The sequence below is a fragment of the Odontesthes bonariensis genome, chromosome 10 (assembly GCF_027942865.1).
Source record: "Odontesthes bonariensis isolate fOdoBon6 chromosome 10, fOdoBon6.hap1, whole genome shotgun sequence".
Lineage (NCBI taxonomy): Eukaryota > Metazoa > Chordata > Actinopteri > Atheriniformes > Atherinopsidae > Odontesthes > Odontesthes bonariensis.
The window spans coordinates 9,020,022-9,039,334 of record NC_134515.1 but is presented as its reverse complement, the minus strand read 5'-3'; the positions used below and the strand labels follow the sequence as shown (position 1 = coordinate 9,039,334).

Sequence of the window (19,313 nt, the reverse complement as noted above, 5' to 3'; positions counted from 1 at the left end):
AGATAACACATCAAATAGCAAAGTTCATCCTGTAGAAGGAAATTATCTAAACGAAAAAAAATCCAATTTTAAACTTCTATATTATTAAATTCTGCAACAAGACGGGGCAACAACTGAAGTGTTGTTGCCCCGTCTTGCCCCCCCCCCCCCCAGCAGTGGGTCAGATGTGCTGCCTGGGACTTACAGACCTCATATGGGATGAATGAAATGAGGATCAGGTGCCTGGCCAAAAAAAAGCTGGTTTTAACTAACCAAACAGGTAAGAGTCTCCTGTTGGGAGAGCACTGCAGTGATTAATATGTGGTTTAATGTGAGTTATTTTACCCGAACTGAAGCAGTGAGCATCTTTTCATCATGAAATGGCGTTGAGAACTGTCCAACTCATTATTAAAACCTGGGAGGACAGTAATGAAGATCGTCTTCAAGGAAGACGAGTGGTGGAAAGATAGTCTTGAATGATTGTTTTCAGAGATCACTTAGATCTTTGGGGAAATCCGATGTTTGATAGTGAAATTAAGAGGATTTTCCACACGCAAAACAGCTGTGTGGCCTCAAAAAAAAAAAAACAATTATCAGTGAGGCTGATAAAAAAAACAAAAATACAATTTCCCAAGTGGAAGGATTGGATTCTGGAGCGATGGAAAAGGGTCATGTGGCGAATCTGGGTAAGAAGAGTCTTCTCAATGATCCGAGGTTGCCTCAGTATGTCAGGTTTAAGGTCTGCAACGTTATGTGACCAAAAAATGAGGTCAGCTGCCCCCCTGAAGCTGCAGAATAACCAGGTTTAATCCATCAATAGATTTTTTTTCCCTCTCCTGGTGGGCCGGAGATACTCCAAAACGACAACGCCAGGATTCATTCCCCTCAGTTTGTAAAAGAGTGGTTCAGGGAATGAAATCTGTGAGATGTGCTGACGATTTTACACTGTGCTCCATCTCTCCCATGATCAAAACAAGATGAAAAAAAAAGAAAATGGATGGAAATAAGTGGTGCTAAACTGTACCGCAATGAAAGCTAAAGGGGAAAGAAAAAAGTGACAGAGTGCAGCGTGCAAAGAAAAGATTTTTTTAAAAAAGAGGGAAATAACTGCAGTGACAGAGTGACAGGAGAAAGAAGAGAAGATGAGTCTCCTGCAGGGTGGAGGCTCAGCTCCCCCGGTGTTGGAGCCATCCACCCCCCCACCTACTCCACAACAAGAGCTCGTCTGTTGATTCATGAAGCTGAGCTTTACTCCGAAGCTGAACGCTAAGGAATAAGGAATGTGGACACTGTGGGAAATAGACAATCTAATAAAGTCATGCATGACTATGAGTCGGCTGCAGGGAGCATTTCTCTGCATCTGAAGTACATTTTCTGGACCTTTTTTTTTGTAATGAGAACCTTTATTTGTTATTCTATATTTTCGGCGTTACCTTTGTGCTTAAATAAAGGATCTAAATTCCCCCTCCACCACCGACTGTGGTCCGTTTCTGCTGCATCCTGTTCAGTGGACACAGATGTTGTGCTTATGTGGTATGACACTTCGGCACATGCCTCAGGATGAATAAACATCACGTTTCAACACTGCAAATCATACGCCAGCTCTAAGTAAAATCAAGGCTTCTATTACTTGTTTTCAGTGCTGTAAGATACAAGAAATTCTACAGAGATCCAGGCTTATTATTCCTGGAGGGTTCCTTATCCCGTTGTCTGCTTCTCCTGGTTATCGTTTTCTTTCTTCAACCAGTCCTTCTCCACATATCCTCTCACCTCCTCCAGTGTACACCTCTTAGCTGCATCCAGAGCCAAAAGCTTCCCAAACATCTTCATGGCCTCCGGGGTGAACCTTCTCCACAGAGGAGGAAGGTCCTCCGCAGAGTAGGGTCTCTCCTCGGTTCTGCACCAGTCTGCAAACTCCAGGTAGAAGTCGTCCGAGTCCATGCAGCGCTCCCAGGGGAAGTAACCCGTGAGGATGCAGAAGATGACCACCCCAAAGGCCCAGGTGTCCAGGCTGGGCTCCACGCTCAGAGGGGGGGCCGTGGCTTCTCTCTGGCCCTCCAGCAGGACCATGGTGCACAGTTCTGGGGCCATGTAGGGCAGGGTTCCCGTGATGAAGCGTATCAGGGTGCCTCTCTTCTGAGCCAGCCCAAAGTCTGCCAGCTTGACCTGATGGCAGTGACTGTCCAGCAGGAGGATGTTTTCAGGCTTAACGTCCCGGTGGACCAGGCCGTGGCTGTGGATGAACTCCAAAGCACTCGCAATCTGTAGGACACAACGTTTCACAGAGGACTCTGGGATACCCACCTGGAGGAATTAAAGGTATTTTAGTGTCATTTTGCTTCGGGAAAAGCGTAAGTATTGTGTGAAGTTATCACATCAAGATTATGATTATTATTGCACTGGAAAAAATCAAAGTCTTACCAAGTATATTTGTCTCATTTCTAGTCAAAATATCTCATTACACTTAATATAAGACACAACTGCCTAACAAGTACTATTTCAGCCAATACAATACAAGACAATACATCTGTAATATCTTGTTTAATGAAAAAGTCTTGAAAACATCTTGTTTTGAGTCGGATTTCACATGAAACAAGCTTTTTTTTTTACATTTGAAGAGGTTTTTAAGTTAATTTCAAGATCACTTTTATCTCAAAAGTCCCAAATATCACATCTTATTTCAAGAAATCTTGACAAGCCGATTTTCACTAGTTCCATTGGCAGATTTTTTTGCTTATGTCAAGCAAAAACGTCTTTTATTTGTTGTTTTTATTACTTATTTTTGGAGGGGCATTTTTTCCAGTGTGGGAACTGGAAGCGAATATCAGAAGAAGAGTGGGAGAAAACATTTAAAGAGGGACATAAACTAACTATTAGTCCAACATGGAGGGAACTCGATTGGAAAGTGAAAATGCATTACTTTTATGCGTTCATTACATCGAAATACAGCAATACAACTGATTTATGTTGGAGGGAGTGTGGAGCAGTGGGTGCACTGGAAAAAATGCCCCTCCAAAAATAAGTAAAACAAACAACAAATACAAGACGTTTTTGCTTAAAATAAGCAAAAAAAATCTGCCAATGGAACTAGTGAAAATCGGCTTGTCCAGATTTCTTGAAATAAGATGTGATATTTAGGACTTTTGAGATAAAAGTGATCTTGAAATTAGCTTAAAAATCTCTTCAAATGTCAAAAAAAGTTTGTTTCATATGAAATCCGACTCAAAACAATTTGTTTTCAAGATATTCCTGATGTATTGTCTTCTATATCTGGCTGAAATAGTACTTGTTGGGCAGTTGTGTCTTATATTAAGTGTAATGAAATATTTTGACGACAAATGAGACAAATATACATGGTAAGACTTTGATTTTTTCCAGTGTGACTCCACTCATATATTCTGGGATTGCCCAAAAATACAGGATTTTTGGAAGAATATTCAAAAGGAAATCAAACAGATTATGGGCATTAACCTCCATCTGGAACCAGCACTTTACATTTTGGGTATAATTCCTTACAGTATGACAGATAAGAGCTCTAAATATTTACTGAGAATCCTGCTGCTGATAGCAAAGAAGACTATAGACTATAATAGTCCACAGCCTCCAAGCCTAGTGCAATGGAGAGACAGGGTAAAAAATGTGTTTATCATGGAAAAAATCATAGCAAGACTACAGTTGAAAACAGACATGTTTGATAAAAGATGGTCATTATTAGACTCTAGTTACCTCTATATTCTTGTTTTTATTTTTTTATTTTTTTATATATACTGTATATATTTTTTATTAATTACAGGAGAGTAGGTTCTTTCTTTTTCTTTTTCTATTGTTGTTGCTCTCACCTGTAAATGACTCGTACTTTGTATGGTTGTTTTTCTCACTTGTAAAGTACTCATATTAACGCAGAATGCTTTATTATATAGAGCTCGTTTATATAGAGCATATGGAGCGAAGAAGAGGATTGGATTAGCGGAAATATGACGTAAAGGTGCAAAACAGTGACTGCAATTTGCAAAGATCTAGTCAGTGGAAGAAAAAAAAGGAGAGAAATGACTTTTAAAGAACTTTAAGCAAGTATAACTGCATATAATATACAGCCCCTCTGTGTTTGTTGAGTTTGTGTTTGTATGTATGTATATTATCAAGTTCTTTAGATTATCATTATCTAAAAGAATTATCCAGAAGTCCGTGTGAGCACCTGTCCCAGACTCTTATTAATTCTGTAGACATCTGGATTCAGGCATGGCTCAGCCTCTGTCCATCTTTGTTCTTTTGGTTTATTTATTCATCTCTGTGCACGTTTCTGTGGACTTTCATAGGAAATTATACTAAGATGTCTGAAGTCACCAGGAAGAGTAAAACATTCCCCTTTGTTTGAAAGTTCCTAACTTAACGATCCGCTAACTCCACCTCCTCCGCTAAGCCTCGACCTCTGACCCCGTCCACTCACCTCCAGCCCGCAGGCCAGAAGCCTGGTGGAAAATGTTCTGTAAATGACCTACCAACATTACAAATGAGATCATTAGTTCCTTAAAAAAAAGCTTTAAACAACTTCTTTAAAATAATATTGGTGTCCTGTTACCTTTAATCTGTATATTACGACCAGCACTGAGTCAGTTCAAATCGTATTTTTTGCCTTGAAAATTTGATTAAATTCAAACCAGTTTATTCTTTGTCCCAAAAGGGAAATGTGGGTGCATCAGGAGTTAAAAAAGAATAAATGATTGCAGAGTTGTGCTGGGGGGGCATAAATAATGATAGTAGTTAAAATCAAGCTAAAAAGAAGAACCAAAAACAGAACAACGATACAATAAAAATAGATAAATAAAGGGGTCACTAAGATGAACAAGGGCTGTCTCCTCCTGTTTTCTGAGTTGAGCACTTAAATGAAAAGTGTATCTGTGGTACAAAAGCAAGATGGTGGTCTGACACAGCGTCAGGATTCACCTCAGGGCGAGCTGTTATCTGAAATACAGCCGGACGGATCTGCTATCATGGCTCCAGCCCGGCTTATGTCCCGTTATAACAATCAGAGACTCACCTTTGGCTGAATGACAGCAAAAAGGTCTCTTCCAATGACAAGCTCCTGGGCGAAGCAGTAATGCTCTTTGGACTGGAAGGCGATGCCAAAGAGGCCCACGATGCAGGGGTGGCAGGACAGGTGTAAGGAGATGCAGTACTCTCGCAGAAACCCCTGCAGCTTAGTGGAGGCTTTAGGCATCACTTTCAAGGCCATGGGGGTGCCTGCAGATTATTCATCACAGTTCATCAGCTTTGACTTACTGAGCAAATGAGATGTAAAACGTAAATGTACTTTATTTCTACAGCCCTTTACAGACAATCACTACGATGTACCAAAGTGCTTTACAGCATGTAATAAATAAGGAGAAGAAGAAATAAAAACAATTAAAGAACAGTTAAAGCAATAAATACAACAAAATCGAATAAGACAATAAGATAAAAGTGTCATCATACTACTGGCTATTAAAAGCAATCCTAAATCAGTAGGTTTTTAGCCTAGAAAGATATATTTATTAAGTGCGATATTGTATAGGGAGATATTCAAATACTTGTAAAGACCACTTCAGTGAGGTACTACAGTTTGTGTCTTTCTAAAAATTAAATCCTCCAAGCCTCGGGCCAACCAGCCCAATGCCAGTCCGTGCTTTGCATTCTGCTCATTGGTCGGCTTTGGCTCGATTCTTCCTCTTTAGGTTCCCTTTGAGTCTGAAGCGTTCAGTCATAAATCTTTTCACCAATCTTTTCTCTGCACTGGCTTCCTGTCCGCTTCACAATTGATTTTAAGATCCTGATGTTTTGTTTTGAAAATTTTAAACGGTCTGGCCCCTGAGTATTTAACTGAACTCATACATGTCGTTCACAGACCAATCAGAGCTCTGAGGTCGGCAAACAAACCTTATCTGGATGTGCCTAAACGCAGGCTAAAAACGAAAGGCGATCGAGCTTTTGCAGTGGTTGCCCCTAAACTTTGGAATGGGTTACCATGGTTACCGCTGCATACTCGTTCATCAGAAACTCTCGAAATTTTTAAAACATCTCTTAAAACCCACCTTTTTTCCCAGGCTTTCAGACCTGGGTGAAACAAATGTTGTCTGTGCGTGTAAATAGTTTTTCATGTCTTGCTGAATTTCTTTGTTAAATGTATCTGTTGAATTTTATTGTTATTTATTTATGTAAAGCACTTTGGTCAACCCAGGTTGTTATAAGGTGCTATATAAATAAACGTGACCTTGACCTTGACCTTGACCTGCCCTCTTTCTGCAGAGGCTGCTCTCTAACGGCTTCCTCTCCCATTTCTTTGCTCCGAGTTACATTTACCGCTACCGTTGGTACCTTGATGTCTTACTCGTTAGAGGACTTAAACAGTTATCTCACAATGTTTTATGTATTCATTTTAGGTACTTTTTCTAAAGGTATTTCATGCTAACGTGTCTACCAGTCAAAGAAAAGAAACAAAAAACTTTATATCTGTTTAGAAAATAGCTAAAACACATGATCATAAGCTTTTATTCTGATTACAGTCATCAGTCTGTGCTTTCGTCAAAGATTGTTATAAATATATAACAGAAATCAGAAAAAGATGAGGTCATACCCCTGAAGCGATGCGTGACCAGCAGCACTTTGCCGTATTTGCCCCGGCCGATCTCCTTGATGATGTTGAAACGCTCCTGGATCTCCAGGTTACTGATGCTCTGTGCCGTCAGCTCCATCAGCTCGTCAATCAGACTGCCTTCAGCCAGGTCCAGGTCTATCATCTTTATCAACAGCGCAAAAACAATTATAGAAATGATCTGTACTTTACTCATTTATCTTTATTATAAACTAAGGGGTAAAGGTGAGACTGTCCTGAGCTTGTTTGTGCATGCACCTTACTGTGACTCAGCATTCCTTGGTCAAATAACGAATCAAATTAAAAATCGAGTAATTTTTGTGGCATTTCGGTAATAAGTATTTGATCTCCAACAGCAGCAGCTCAGAAAAACTAAAAGCTCTTTTGATTCCAACATTGCAGATGATGAAAAGTGTTGAAAGTCTCCCAATTAAAACAATTAAAAGCTGAAGCTTCTGTTAGAAAGAACCCAAAGAGAGCTAAAAAACTACAACAAATAAGACTAAAATAAGAACGGTCGTTTGTTTATTGAGGAAACAGATCCAAATATTTTACATCTGTACATCCATTTTGTCATCTAATTAATACTGAGCTATGCTATGGAAATATATCAGAATAAAATAGACTCTATATTACATAATTCTTTGGATTTATTTTAGTTCTTTGTCTTTGTCATCTTTTTTTCTTGTTTAATTCTTATTACTTATTACTTATTTATTTAGATGCATGCCATTTTTGTGCTTTTGAGCTTCACTTTCGGTCCATGTTTCAAACCTGGCCTGTGTTTAGACTGTCACTGACTCATTCACTCACTTAGCCTCCTAATGGTGTATATCAATGGGTCATAGAGGAGATAGAGGCTGACACATGCTGATTTTTTACACTACTTTAATGATGCTGTGCTACATAATCATGCACAGCACATTTATGGTCACATAAACAAGCGCTTCAATGTTGCACACATGCCAAATCTGAGTTGATGGACAGCACAAGCTGGCATCTCTCTCCACAACACTAACATAAAACTGATCTTTATCTTTATTATACTACCAGTAGAGGAATATTACCCATGAAAAGCAATTAAATATGTCTGAATACAACGACAGTTGCTACAAAAAAATAATAAGAAAAAAGTTTTTAGACCCGTGTTGGACTAAATTGTTGTAGCTCTGTTACAAATATTTCAAAAGCAAGCTGCATTACAGCTCACCCATTACATGTTCAACTGTTTAGACTAAACCTAAATAAATAAACCAAATAATGTTTACGTACATATTTTTCTAATGATTTAAACCCTTTATCTCAGGCAGCTAAAGAAATGAGCCATTTTAAAGTTGACACGTCCGAGCCCTATCGACAGTTAAAAAAAAAAAAAATCACATAAACGAGTTCCAAATGTTTGCTAAAGTTAGCTAGCTAGTGCCAGCTAGCGTTAGCGCACTTAACTCCATAATTGCTGGCTTCTCGGCGACAAATGTCATGTCATCTGTCATCTGAAGTAGTGTTCAACTTCTTTACACTACCTTTGGTGCAACAAGTGCCTACTTTATAGCATATTTTATTTTGAATGAAAAGTTTCAGTTGAAATTTTGAACAGCGCTACAAAATGGCTGACTAACTATAGTGGAGTGTAACAAACAATTCAAGCAGCACTGATTTTAGTTACTGACAACCAGATATGGGGACTCAAGTCACTGTGACTTGGACTCAAGTCAACTCGAGTCGCTGTTTTGATGACTTGTGACTTGACAAAAAATAAAAGACTTGAGACTCAACTCAGACTTGGAAGTTAAAGACTCGGCACTTGAATGACTTGAGAGTTATTCAGTTCATGTTTTCAATTTGAATATAAAATTAATTTAAAAAAAAATATCGATTACCCAGTAGGAGCGCAGGCTGAGAATGGCGTCATGATTGGATCACTACCCTGTCAATCAGTCATGCCCTCTCTACATACCTTAGTGTTTTTCGGAGAGAATAAACTCATATCAGATATGCATCAACATGTCAGCGGGACCGAGAGTCGTTGTCTTAGGCTTTCGTAATCACCATTTTGAAGGCAAAAGACGAACAGAACAGTGCAAGACATGCGGCGTCAACATCTCAGACAGCCAGACGACATTGAACTTTGTTCGTCATTTGAAGATCCATTCTGACCAGTAAGTGCTTGTCAAATGAGCTAATATCATCCTGTTAGCCTAGTCGGTAGTTAGCTAACGTTAGCTTGATATGATACGGGGTGGACAGGTTGGACACATTGGCCAATGATGTTTACTGACAGTTACTTATATCTTGTCTTTTAACTTTATTAAGATCAGATTCTGCAGGTAAAATTGCAATAATAAGGTGACTTGACTTTGACTTGACTTGACCAAGAAAACATTACTTGAGACTTGCACATATGGACTTGGTCCCATCTCTACTGAGAACCACCTGAATTGTACGAGTCATCACTTTCCTATATATATTTAATATCAAGTTTCCTTTGATCAATTCCACATCCCTCTCTTAGGTTGTGCAAGTCTTTCGATTTCCTATATTCAAAGTCCTAAACTGCTTCTGCCACACTCGTCTATGTTTAGGATTTCTGTTTTTGGACACCTTGGCACGGCAGAGGTTTTTTTATTTGTTTAATAAACTTCTTGGTTTTCTTTACCTGTAAACCTATGTTTGGGTCCTCCTCAAACACTACTAAACTATACAATACATGCAAAAGATAACCTACAAGATTTGAACAAAAATTTAAATTATATAAGAAAATGTCAAGTCCTACATTTAAAGTTTATTTATTATACGTTTTCGTGATATTTGGCAACAATTTGATCTACATGTAATAGATCAGGGAATGATCAGGTGGTTTTATGTGTACCATCAAGTGTAGTGTCCTAAATATTAGTCTATTCTATTTATTCATTTTTATTGTGAACAACACAAAAAGTTTGATGTTTAATGTAGAACAATATACAGAAAACGAATTGTAAATAAATCCCATCCCTATTAATGCTAATGATGCCTTCTTATCGTGCAAAATGGTGTTAATTTGTCCTTTTCATTTCTGACTTTTAATTCTAATTTCACAGTAGTATCTTCCCTAGATTAAAATTAAACACTGCACATGACATAAATGATCACATAAGAATAAAAAGACAAAGATGATCATTTTCAGCACGTCTTCAGTGGTAAGTTCATCCAACTCTTAGCTGTTCTGTTTAAAACATGTCACCAGTGATTAGATGTTGATCACTTCTGAATTCTTACCTTTTCCCAAAGACTGTTCCCAACACAGCTGCAGAGGTCTGAATAAAAAAAACAGTCCACACACACAAAATATCTCCCACACTCTCACACCAGCATGACAGAATGCAGCTGATCGATATGCCGTCCGAGTGCAGGTCGGATGTGGGTCCGGTTCCTCTTCCACCTTCACGGCTGCCTCTGCTGCTGCCTGAGTGCTCTCAGCTGCAGTGAGGGGCCAGAGCCCACTTCAACAGCTGATTACAAACCGCCTCTGCAAGGGGTGCACGCACACACATGAAATACACACATATTCTCACAGGCAGAGATCTCACATGTCACTCAATCGAGTATTTCTGTGTGCGGGAGCGTCCTGTTCCTGATGTCTTTATTTCATTAACGCATTTACACACAGAATAGCACGATATTCCCTTAACACAATGTGATTTTGGCCTTTAACACACATATAGATCATACAGGCGAATATCAAGCTTCATAAAGACTATCGACACATAGAGTCTATGTTTGATCAAATAAATTACACAATTCATTTGAAATAATGTTACAAAATACTTACATAAAATACACGTATTTCTAATTTAATCTTTGAATCACATTAAATATTTGACAAACATTTTATCTTCCTTATACGTCTACATTTTAGAAGAAAATATTCTAATTAAATACATTTATGACACAGATATCGGTGCCAAATCAAACAATGAAATAGAAAGCAGACAGTATGACACAGAGTAGAGCGTCAAGAGATAATTAATAACACCTCAAGTTACACTTTGAGAAGTAGGTTCAAAGTCCTCAGTTACAGTTTTCTTAAGAAGATAAATCAATAATATGAGTAAATTTTGTCTTTCCATAAATGATTTAAACTTATGAAGAACAGTTACAACACAAACCCAGAACGCTACCACAGCTAAATATACAGTATATTTAGAGTTACAAGGTATTAATCTATTGTGTAATAGCCAGTAAATACACTGCATATTTACAGTGTATGTTGTGTCTATTGTTATCATCAGTGTACATTTTTATCTCTTATAATCATGTATTTCTTTGGTGCCAGCCCATTTAAAACCTTAAAAACTAACAATAAAATATTAAAATCTATTCTAAAATGGACATGCAGCCAGTGGAGAGATGCTAAAACTTAAACTGGGGTAATAGGCTCACGCTTTCTGGTTCCGGTTAAGAGACGAGCAGCAGAAAAAGCACATGAGTTTGAATTTTACTTTATTGTATCAGGTTTGGGGAAATAATTCCCTTCATGTAAAGGTAAATTAGGTAAAACTGTCTAGCTTTGAGGTAGTATTCACAATATTTTGTTGCTCCTTTATCTTAAACTAACTTTATTACTGCCTTATAGCCCAGTTAAACCAGACACATTTGGAAACACAGGCAGTTTTTATCCCATATGTGCTCCTAAGAAAGTGTCCGTATGAGTGAAAACGTTCCTCTTGGCCCGTATTTACAGAAAGAAATAGCCCCGCCCCTAAAACGGCCCAGTCTGCTCTGATTGGCCAGCTCTGTGGGCCTGAAAAGCCATATCATTGCTCACCATTCCACACGCAGATGTGAATCACCTTCCTGAAAATTCTAATTTCTCAAATAACCTTGACATACCTTTAAAAAAAACACTTTTTGGACACGGTCATCGTGCAAGATGCACAAAATAAAAACAGCTTTTTGGAGAAAATCTGCATCTAAACTGGCATTTAGTGGATTTTCATTAAGCTTAGAACCTGAAAGATGAATCCATATTAATTCAGGGATCACCATCATCATCGGCTGTGGCTCAGAGGTAGGAGTGGGTCGTCCAAAAACCTGAAGGTTGGCGGCTCGATTCCCGCTCTCACTGCTCAAAGATTCATCTGCTCCCTGGCTGCCCACCGCTCCAGTGAACATGGCATCTGTCTCTGTGAGTGTGTGACCCTGTTCAACAGGTTGGGTTAAAAGCAGAGGACTAATTTTGTGTATTTCTACATGAAAATAAAGTCTTAACTTAAACTTTCCTTTCTTTACTCCTCTAAAAGCAGATGCACTATTCGAGGTGGTTAATCCCTGCAGATGTTACACCAAACCACGGCGCAACTATTCGTAAGCTTCTTGGGATTTGATCATTTTTAAACACAAGCACGGTGAATCCACTCAGTACAAATAGTAGTTTCCACTCTCGAGTCAAGTGGATCCTTCTGATAAAGTCTTTCTTCTATCTCCTTTCCCGTCTCCGTGTCTTTCTTTCTCCTGCAGATCTAACTGTTCTGCTGCAGAACCGTTCTGACAAACAGGAATGACAGGATAACAGCACGGGCATCCTATCCCACCAATGTCATGGCCTATAGCCGAGCTCCAACATCCAGAACTGCAAAAGTGAAAACTAGCACAAACTTTCTCTTACAGTTTGTTATAAATGTTCAGAGGTTTCAAAAGTACAGCTAATCTCTGTGTGAGCAGAAGCACATACAGCTTTAAAAAGGAAAGAAAAACGATAACAGTACGAGTAATGGTTCAACTTGTACTTGTAATGGTTCGCTTTGTTTGGTTCAAACAAACTGTTGGAAGAACAACTTCACCAGCTGTTTCAATGCAAAATCAGCCGAACCTTCAATTAAATCTAATTCCCGACTAAGTTCATTTTACAAAGAATCGTTCAGTTCATTTTAACGTTGCCACTGAGGAGGAAAAACTTGCTGCTCTGAACCTGCTCCACTTTCACTCATCTCACCGGTTACTGACTCTCCTCGTCATGGACATTCGCTGCGTTCCATGTACTTTGGGAGGGGAAACTGAAACACACAACTGGGCATTTTCAAGCTTGTCTGATGTACAAAGTGGTAAAAAAAAAAGACACGTCTGCTTCTATGTTTGCTCTTTTTTTTTAAACGGAGGACGATGAGGGATAAATATATAAATATATCAATAGAATAGGGTTAATTGTTATATTGTAATTAGATTAGTATATGGTATATATGGTATATGTTTATTTATGGGGATAGTTATATATATATATATATATATATATATTCATATTTACATTTATGTTTACAGGGTTATGTGTGTAGTATATATCTATTTTTGTGATTATATATTTATTTAGATATTTAGGAAGTGTATATATGGCATATATTTATATAGGTGTATTGTAGTTAGGATGTTTGCAAACTGAGGAGTAGTTAAACTAAAAAAAACTATTGTACTTCTTCCCATTCCTTTTTTCGAACAATGTGCAGTGTTTTGTTTTGTATGAGCACTTTATGTGATTTAATTTTTTAATTTTTTTATTTTCTAATTCTCTTTTTCTTTCTTTTGTATGTACAAATACTTACATACATTTTCTTTTTTATACATGTTCGAAAAAAAAATCTATCATCATCAAACACGTTTGTCAAATGTTTCATGAGATTAAAAATAACTAATTCAATATTTTAGGTTTACGCGGTCAGCTCCTGGGGAGTGATAACAAAAAAAGAAAGCGAGGAAATCTGACTTCTGGTGACGTTTTCTTTGACTTTTTCTCCCAGTCGAATGTTAGAAATAATCCCCAATTATTCTCAAATGCAGCTTTACATTGAAGTCAATCTGTTGTCTCAAATGTAACATCGTTAGGTCTGACATGAGATGACAGATACAGACTTTTCCAAATGTTATTGTCCTATCCATGCAGGTTGAAACTGATATTCCAAGATATTGGAAAATGTTAGGTGCAGGTACAGATATTTGTGGTGAAATGTAGCAGGTAAAAGCAAAAGAAAACAAAGAGGAAGTACAGATTAAACATGATAAAGTAAGAGCATTGCTTCCAGCCTTGGTAAATGTTTAACATTAGCATACCACTGAATGCATGTTTGGTTTGAATTTTCCAAACGAAGTTCAGAGGGACTCTTACTTTCTGAGCTGGAAGCCATGAATGCACCCAAGCTGTGGCACTCGTGCAAAACAAACAGTCCAGGTTGTTGCTTACGACCCACAGGAGTCCAGTGGGGTGTTGTTGTTGTTGTTGTTGTTGTTGTTGTTGCACCTGTGAGCACAGAAGTGTGTGATCATCTGTGTCCCATTTAATGTGAACTCACTCAACACTGTGACCGCACTGTGACAGTTATTTCAGTGGGACTGAGCGTCCACACCAGCTAAACTAATCATTCAAAGAAACAGATACTTTGGTGTTTTGGCCTCCTCAGCGCTGGGCTGGTTTAATGAGGTGTGAGCGGTGGCGGTCTGAAGCTTCTGGCTTTCCTTCAAACTACAAAGGTCATTTTGTAAGAAAGGACCGGTATAGACCTCATGTGCTTTTTAGAAATTCATCTTAAGTGGTTGCACGTTAAGACCGAACAAGGTTTTACATTATAAGTATATTCAGTTTACTGCAGTTACATGTGGTGCATCTATTTTCTTCTTCTATGGATTCCAAAAAATCCTGTTATGTTCCCTAGCAGCTGGCGACCACCACAGAGACGCTCCGCAGCGCACAGTCTGGCAGCCATCGGTGATTATAGATATGTGGTAGAGTGTGTTTTGAAATTCGTAATCATCATGTTACGCTGTCACCACAGACATGGGGTCATTTCATGTTTGGGATCCTTTACATCCAGGATGGTGGCGCCAGACTTAGAGTCCATATTCCAGCTTCCTGTGCCGTCATGATACCAGTTCTGTCTCACAGGAGTCCCACAGGAATATCAAAGAGCTGTGTGGACTGACAAACCGGCCGTGTGCAGCCTGTAAATGAAGCCGCGACAAACTAAAGGAAATATTAAGGCTCATCATATTAAGGCTCCTCATCAAAATGAGGCCAATGTTTCCATTACCTGAGAAGACTCTGCACCCAATCAGTCCGACAGTATCTCAAGCATCTATTGATTTCAGGAATATTTGATGTGGAAGCAAACGCTGCAAACGTCATTCTGCTCCGTTTACTTATGAATGAGTGACAAGGTCTTCATAAGGCTGAGGGAAGGAAGATGGAAGTGAAGCCTCAAAATTAGGGCTAGGCGAGTTAACTCGTTATCATCGCGTTAACTCGTTAATTATTTAATAAATTATTTGATAAATATTTTATGGCGCATTAGTGCAGGTTTTATTATTGAAAAAGTCTGTTGCTCACAGGCTTTTATTTTGTAAAAGTCTGTTGCTCACAGGCTTTTATTTTGTAAAAGTCTGTTGCTGTCTGCTGCAGAACCGGAAAAGAAAGTAATCGGCGGATCCACCAAACATGGAGAAGGGTACGGAACTTTTACTCGGCCATTTTCATTTTAAAGTTCTTCCAGACGGCGGAGTCGACAGAACCAAAGTCATCTGTAAACACTGCCAAGTTGAATTGTCTTCTCAGCGTAGTAGTTCCAGTCTAAAATATCACTTAAAGGCAAAACACACAACTGATAGCAGCAAGTCATTCAAGGAAACAGACAGTGGAGCGAGGCTTCTACATAAAAACTACAGAAAGATGCTGATGTTAAAAGTGTGTTTGCACAACAAATGTTATGGCACTTTCATTCATATGGCAGCACATTTAAAATAAAACTAAATGCTAAAAGCTATACACTACTTTTGAATTCATTTTTGGATTTTGCGTACAAATGCGATTAATCGTGATTAATCAGGGAATCGGGTCTCTCATAAAAAAAAAACAAAAAACTGTAGATTTGTACAAAGCGAATGTTTATTCACTATTCACCATGGCTTCTTTATTTTATTTTATATTTATTTATTTTATTCTATTCTATTTGCTTGTTTTTACTACTTTTATTGTTTTCATATCTTTACTGTATGCTGCTGCAACAAAACAATTTCCCAAATTGGGATTAATAAAGTATCTATCTATCTATCTATCTATCTATCTATCTATCTATCTATCTATCTATCTAAATCATGTGATTAATTAGATAAAAAATTGTAATCGTTGTCCAGCCCTAAATAAAACCCTTAAACATGGGACTTGAGTTCCTTCAGTTCCTTGTTTTTATTCATTTGCGTTTACTTTCCATTTCACTCGCTCCGCCACTGAATGTGTGGTTTGGTTTAGGCATCAGAACGACACAATCAGGTTAAAATAATAATCCCACTTGGTTCGGTTCAGGAAGAAATCAGAATCGGGCTGAAAATAAACCATTTCTTACACGTAATCCAGCAGGTCAGACAGTGACGCAGAAAGTTACAATATATTTATTGTGGTGTTGAAATCTGAAGCCAAAAAACACCTCTTTGTGTTGCTAAGTAACACCAGGCTTCCTGAAAAAAGAAAGCATGAAATAAAAAATGTAATATTAATGAGAGTAGATATTTTTCTGCACGATCATTTACTTTATTATTAATAACAAAACCATGTCACCTTTTTACTGGTAAATACAGTATCTAAACATTTGGAATTAAAGTATTTTTCTTTCTTTTAAAAAAAATAGTTAAAAAGGAGGAAATCTGACGAGTGAACCAAGCCGGAACTGAGTGGTTGAACATTTATACTCCACGTCACTGTTGAATTTCTTTAATATTGCGTTTTCTTAACTGAAAAACATATGTGCAACAACACAGACCATTATCTGTTGCTATGGACCATCTGAAGCACCGAAACAGTGCAGGCGCCTGGCAGGCTCACGACATGGAAGAAGTTTGGGAAAGGTAACTGAACTCTGGCAAAAGATGCGTGAACGAGTTTCAAACCCTGAGAAGAAAAGATTGACTCTGGAGAAACCTCCTCTGGATGGATGTATGGATGGATGGATGTATGGATGGATGGATGTATGGATGGATGGATGAATGGATGGATGGATGGATGGAAGGATGGATGGATGGATGGATGCATGAATGGATGGAAGGATGGATGGATGGATGCATGAATGGATGGATGGATGGATGAATGGATGGATGGATGCATGAATGGATGTGTGGATGGATGGATGGATGGATGGATGCATGAATGGATGGATGGATGGATGCATGAATGGATGGATGGATGGATGGATGCATGAATGGATGGATGGATGAATGGATGGATGGATGGATGCATGAATGGATGTGTGGATGGATGGATGGATGGATGGATGGATGGATGGATGAATGGATGTGTGGATGGATGGATGGATGGATGTATATATGGATGGATGGATGGATGGATGGATGGATGGATGGATGGATGTATATATGGATGGATGGATGGATGGATGGATGGATGCATGAATGGATGTGTGGATGGATGGATGGATGGATGTATATATGGATGGATGGATGGATGGATGGATGCATGAATGGATGTGTGGATGGATGGATGGATGGATGGATGGATGTATATATGGATGGATGGATGGATGGATGGATGCATGAATGGATGTGTGGATGGATGGATGGATGGATGGATGGATGGATGGATAGCGTTTTGTTGCTTCAGGGCTGGTTTCACAGCAGTCACTGTGACAAAGAAAGCTAAAGGACATAATTCTCTGTGGGTTTATCAGTGCAGGCAGCTCTTTCCACATTATTCAGAATTTAACCACGAGACGCAGTTTTAAAATGAAAAAATTAATAACTTATTGCATATTTTAGCCTAAATCCTGAAGAATAATCTAATATTGATGATATAGTTACTTTCGCTTGAGGATGATCATCCGCAAATGTGATTTATACAGACAACAAGTGTTTTGCACATCTCACACAGCTATGCTGAACAACGGCCAAACGGACAGCCGGCTGTGTGACAGAAGACATCCATCGTGAGGCTTGAATTGAGAAATTTAGCCCAGTGAGAAACTAAATCAACATGTCATCGCTTCTAAGACTGTCAGTCCCATCAGAGACTGAACCTGACAGGTGGTGGGAGGGCTAGCAGTGACTTTGCTCTTCCTACACGTTTGATTGGTTCACAGACTTCCTTTACATGTTTTTTCCCTCATGCTTCACCCAGAACGCGCTGAAATAAAGACACGACTGGTGCAAAACACCTGCTGTGGAACTAAGGATTCATCAATCACCAGGAGGGATAAGAACCCTCTTGGGCATGAGAAATCGCATCTTTACAATCCAGCTCTTGGAGACAAACGGTTCGCCTTTGCTCGTTGGTGATTTATCTCACACACGGCCACGTGCACACAAGGCGTGCACAACATCCACACGCACACATTTCTACACACAACTTTAACATTTCGAGCTAGATGCTCCAGCTGCTGCTTTTAAGCTCTGAGAGTTCACGACTGACACCTGCTACACTGATCATTCACCAGCAGCTTGTCATTATGTTGATTTGGTATCCATGACTACAACATTATAAGCCCTTCAACATTATGAGCTAACAGAGACACTCGTGGGGGGGGGGTTATGGCACTCTGTAATGTAGTTGTAAGCAGATGAATAGTCATTTATTAGATTAAAACATACTCCCAGGATAGTCTGAACTGGATAGAAAAGTCTCAAGTCTTCATTTAAATGGAGGAAATGTTCCCTCTAACATGATTATGATGGTTTGCAAAACATAACAAAGGAGCTTCGGTGCCTTAGCTTTACCGAACAGCACTGGGGAACAGAAAATGTCAGACAAAAGTAGCAGAAGCTTTACAGTCCAACAAAGGATTCAAACTCAAGTGAAAGAACTCGAGTTAACACACTCAATAGTGTAGGAGTGTAGGAAGACGTGGTGAGAACACATGAAAAGAAATAAAAACACAGCAAAGCAGCCAAGCTAAAGCGAGTTTGACATTAAGAAACACGGATCCATGCAGGAGGTTTAGTGCCAGAGATTAAAAATGTAACACAGACGTGACAGATCGCAGCCGGGTGCTTACGAGCCTGAAAGGCATCAAAGAGCCAAGAAAACACCAGATCAGGAGAAATATCATCCATCAGAGAACTGAGCCAGTCCTACTGAGTTAGCAACGATAGCTAAAGACTGCAGGTGCTTTGTGCACTCTGACTGCTATTTTCAGGAAAACCAGGCTTCAAAAAAGCAGAAATACCCCTTTAAACAGGACACAAAACAAAGGCTGGAAGGCTGTTAGTCACATCACACACTGTGAAACGAAGCCAAGTTTCACGATGCCAGAGGCTTGTGTACTTGATGCTGATGGTGTTCACCTGTGGCGTGCAACACGATGTCATGGCAAACAGGATTCTGCCAGCTTCTACATCCAGTCTGAGAAGTTTGGGGACGTAATCCTCCCGTCTTAAAAAAGGACCAGACGGGGTCACATTTGGTGAAGCATCAGTGAAGTGCACTCAGGCATGAAAGCTAACTCTGTTAGCTCCTTTTTAGCCTGTGCTAACCGCACTCACAAAATATCCACGATGATTAAAGCAGTAAAAATAAACTTTATCACAACTACAAAAACCTCAACGTCACCTCAAAATATTAAGAGTAGGGCTAGGGAAGTTAACTAGTTAATTATTTAATGCCGATAAATATTTTATCGCGCAGTAACGCAGGTTTTTTTTTTATTTTCTTTTTTTTTTGTTATTGTAACAGGCTTTTATTTTGTAA

At 38.9% G+C, this 19,313-nt stretch overlaps 1 protein-coding gene across 2 annotated transcripts in view; it reads right to left on the bottom strand.

Moving 5' to 3' along the window:
- Positions 1–134: 134 nt before the first annotated feature.
- LOC142390591 (serine/threonine-protein kinase SBK1) overlaps positions 135–19,313 on the bottom strand; it is a 185,151-nt gene continuing 165,972 nt past the window's right edge. Inside the window, exons 6-9 of one of the 2 annotated variants that reach the window (XM_075476146.1) lie at positions 9,866–10,115; positions 6,590–6,752; positions 5,018–5,220; positions 135–2,283 (exon numbers count right to left, since the gene is read on the bottom strand). In XM_075476146.1, the coding sequence (XP_075332261.1) occupies positions 1,678–2,283; positions 5,018–5,220; positions 6,590–6,752 (972 nt within the window). In that variant the 5' untranslated portion in view covers positions 9,866–10,115 and the 3' untranslated portion in view covers positions 135–1,677. Of the gene's footprint in view, positions 2,284–5,017; positions 5,221–6,589; positions 6,753–9,865; positions 10,239–19,313 lie in introns of those variants that run through there. The other variant, XM_075476147.1, reaches the window with a different exon arrangement.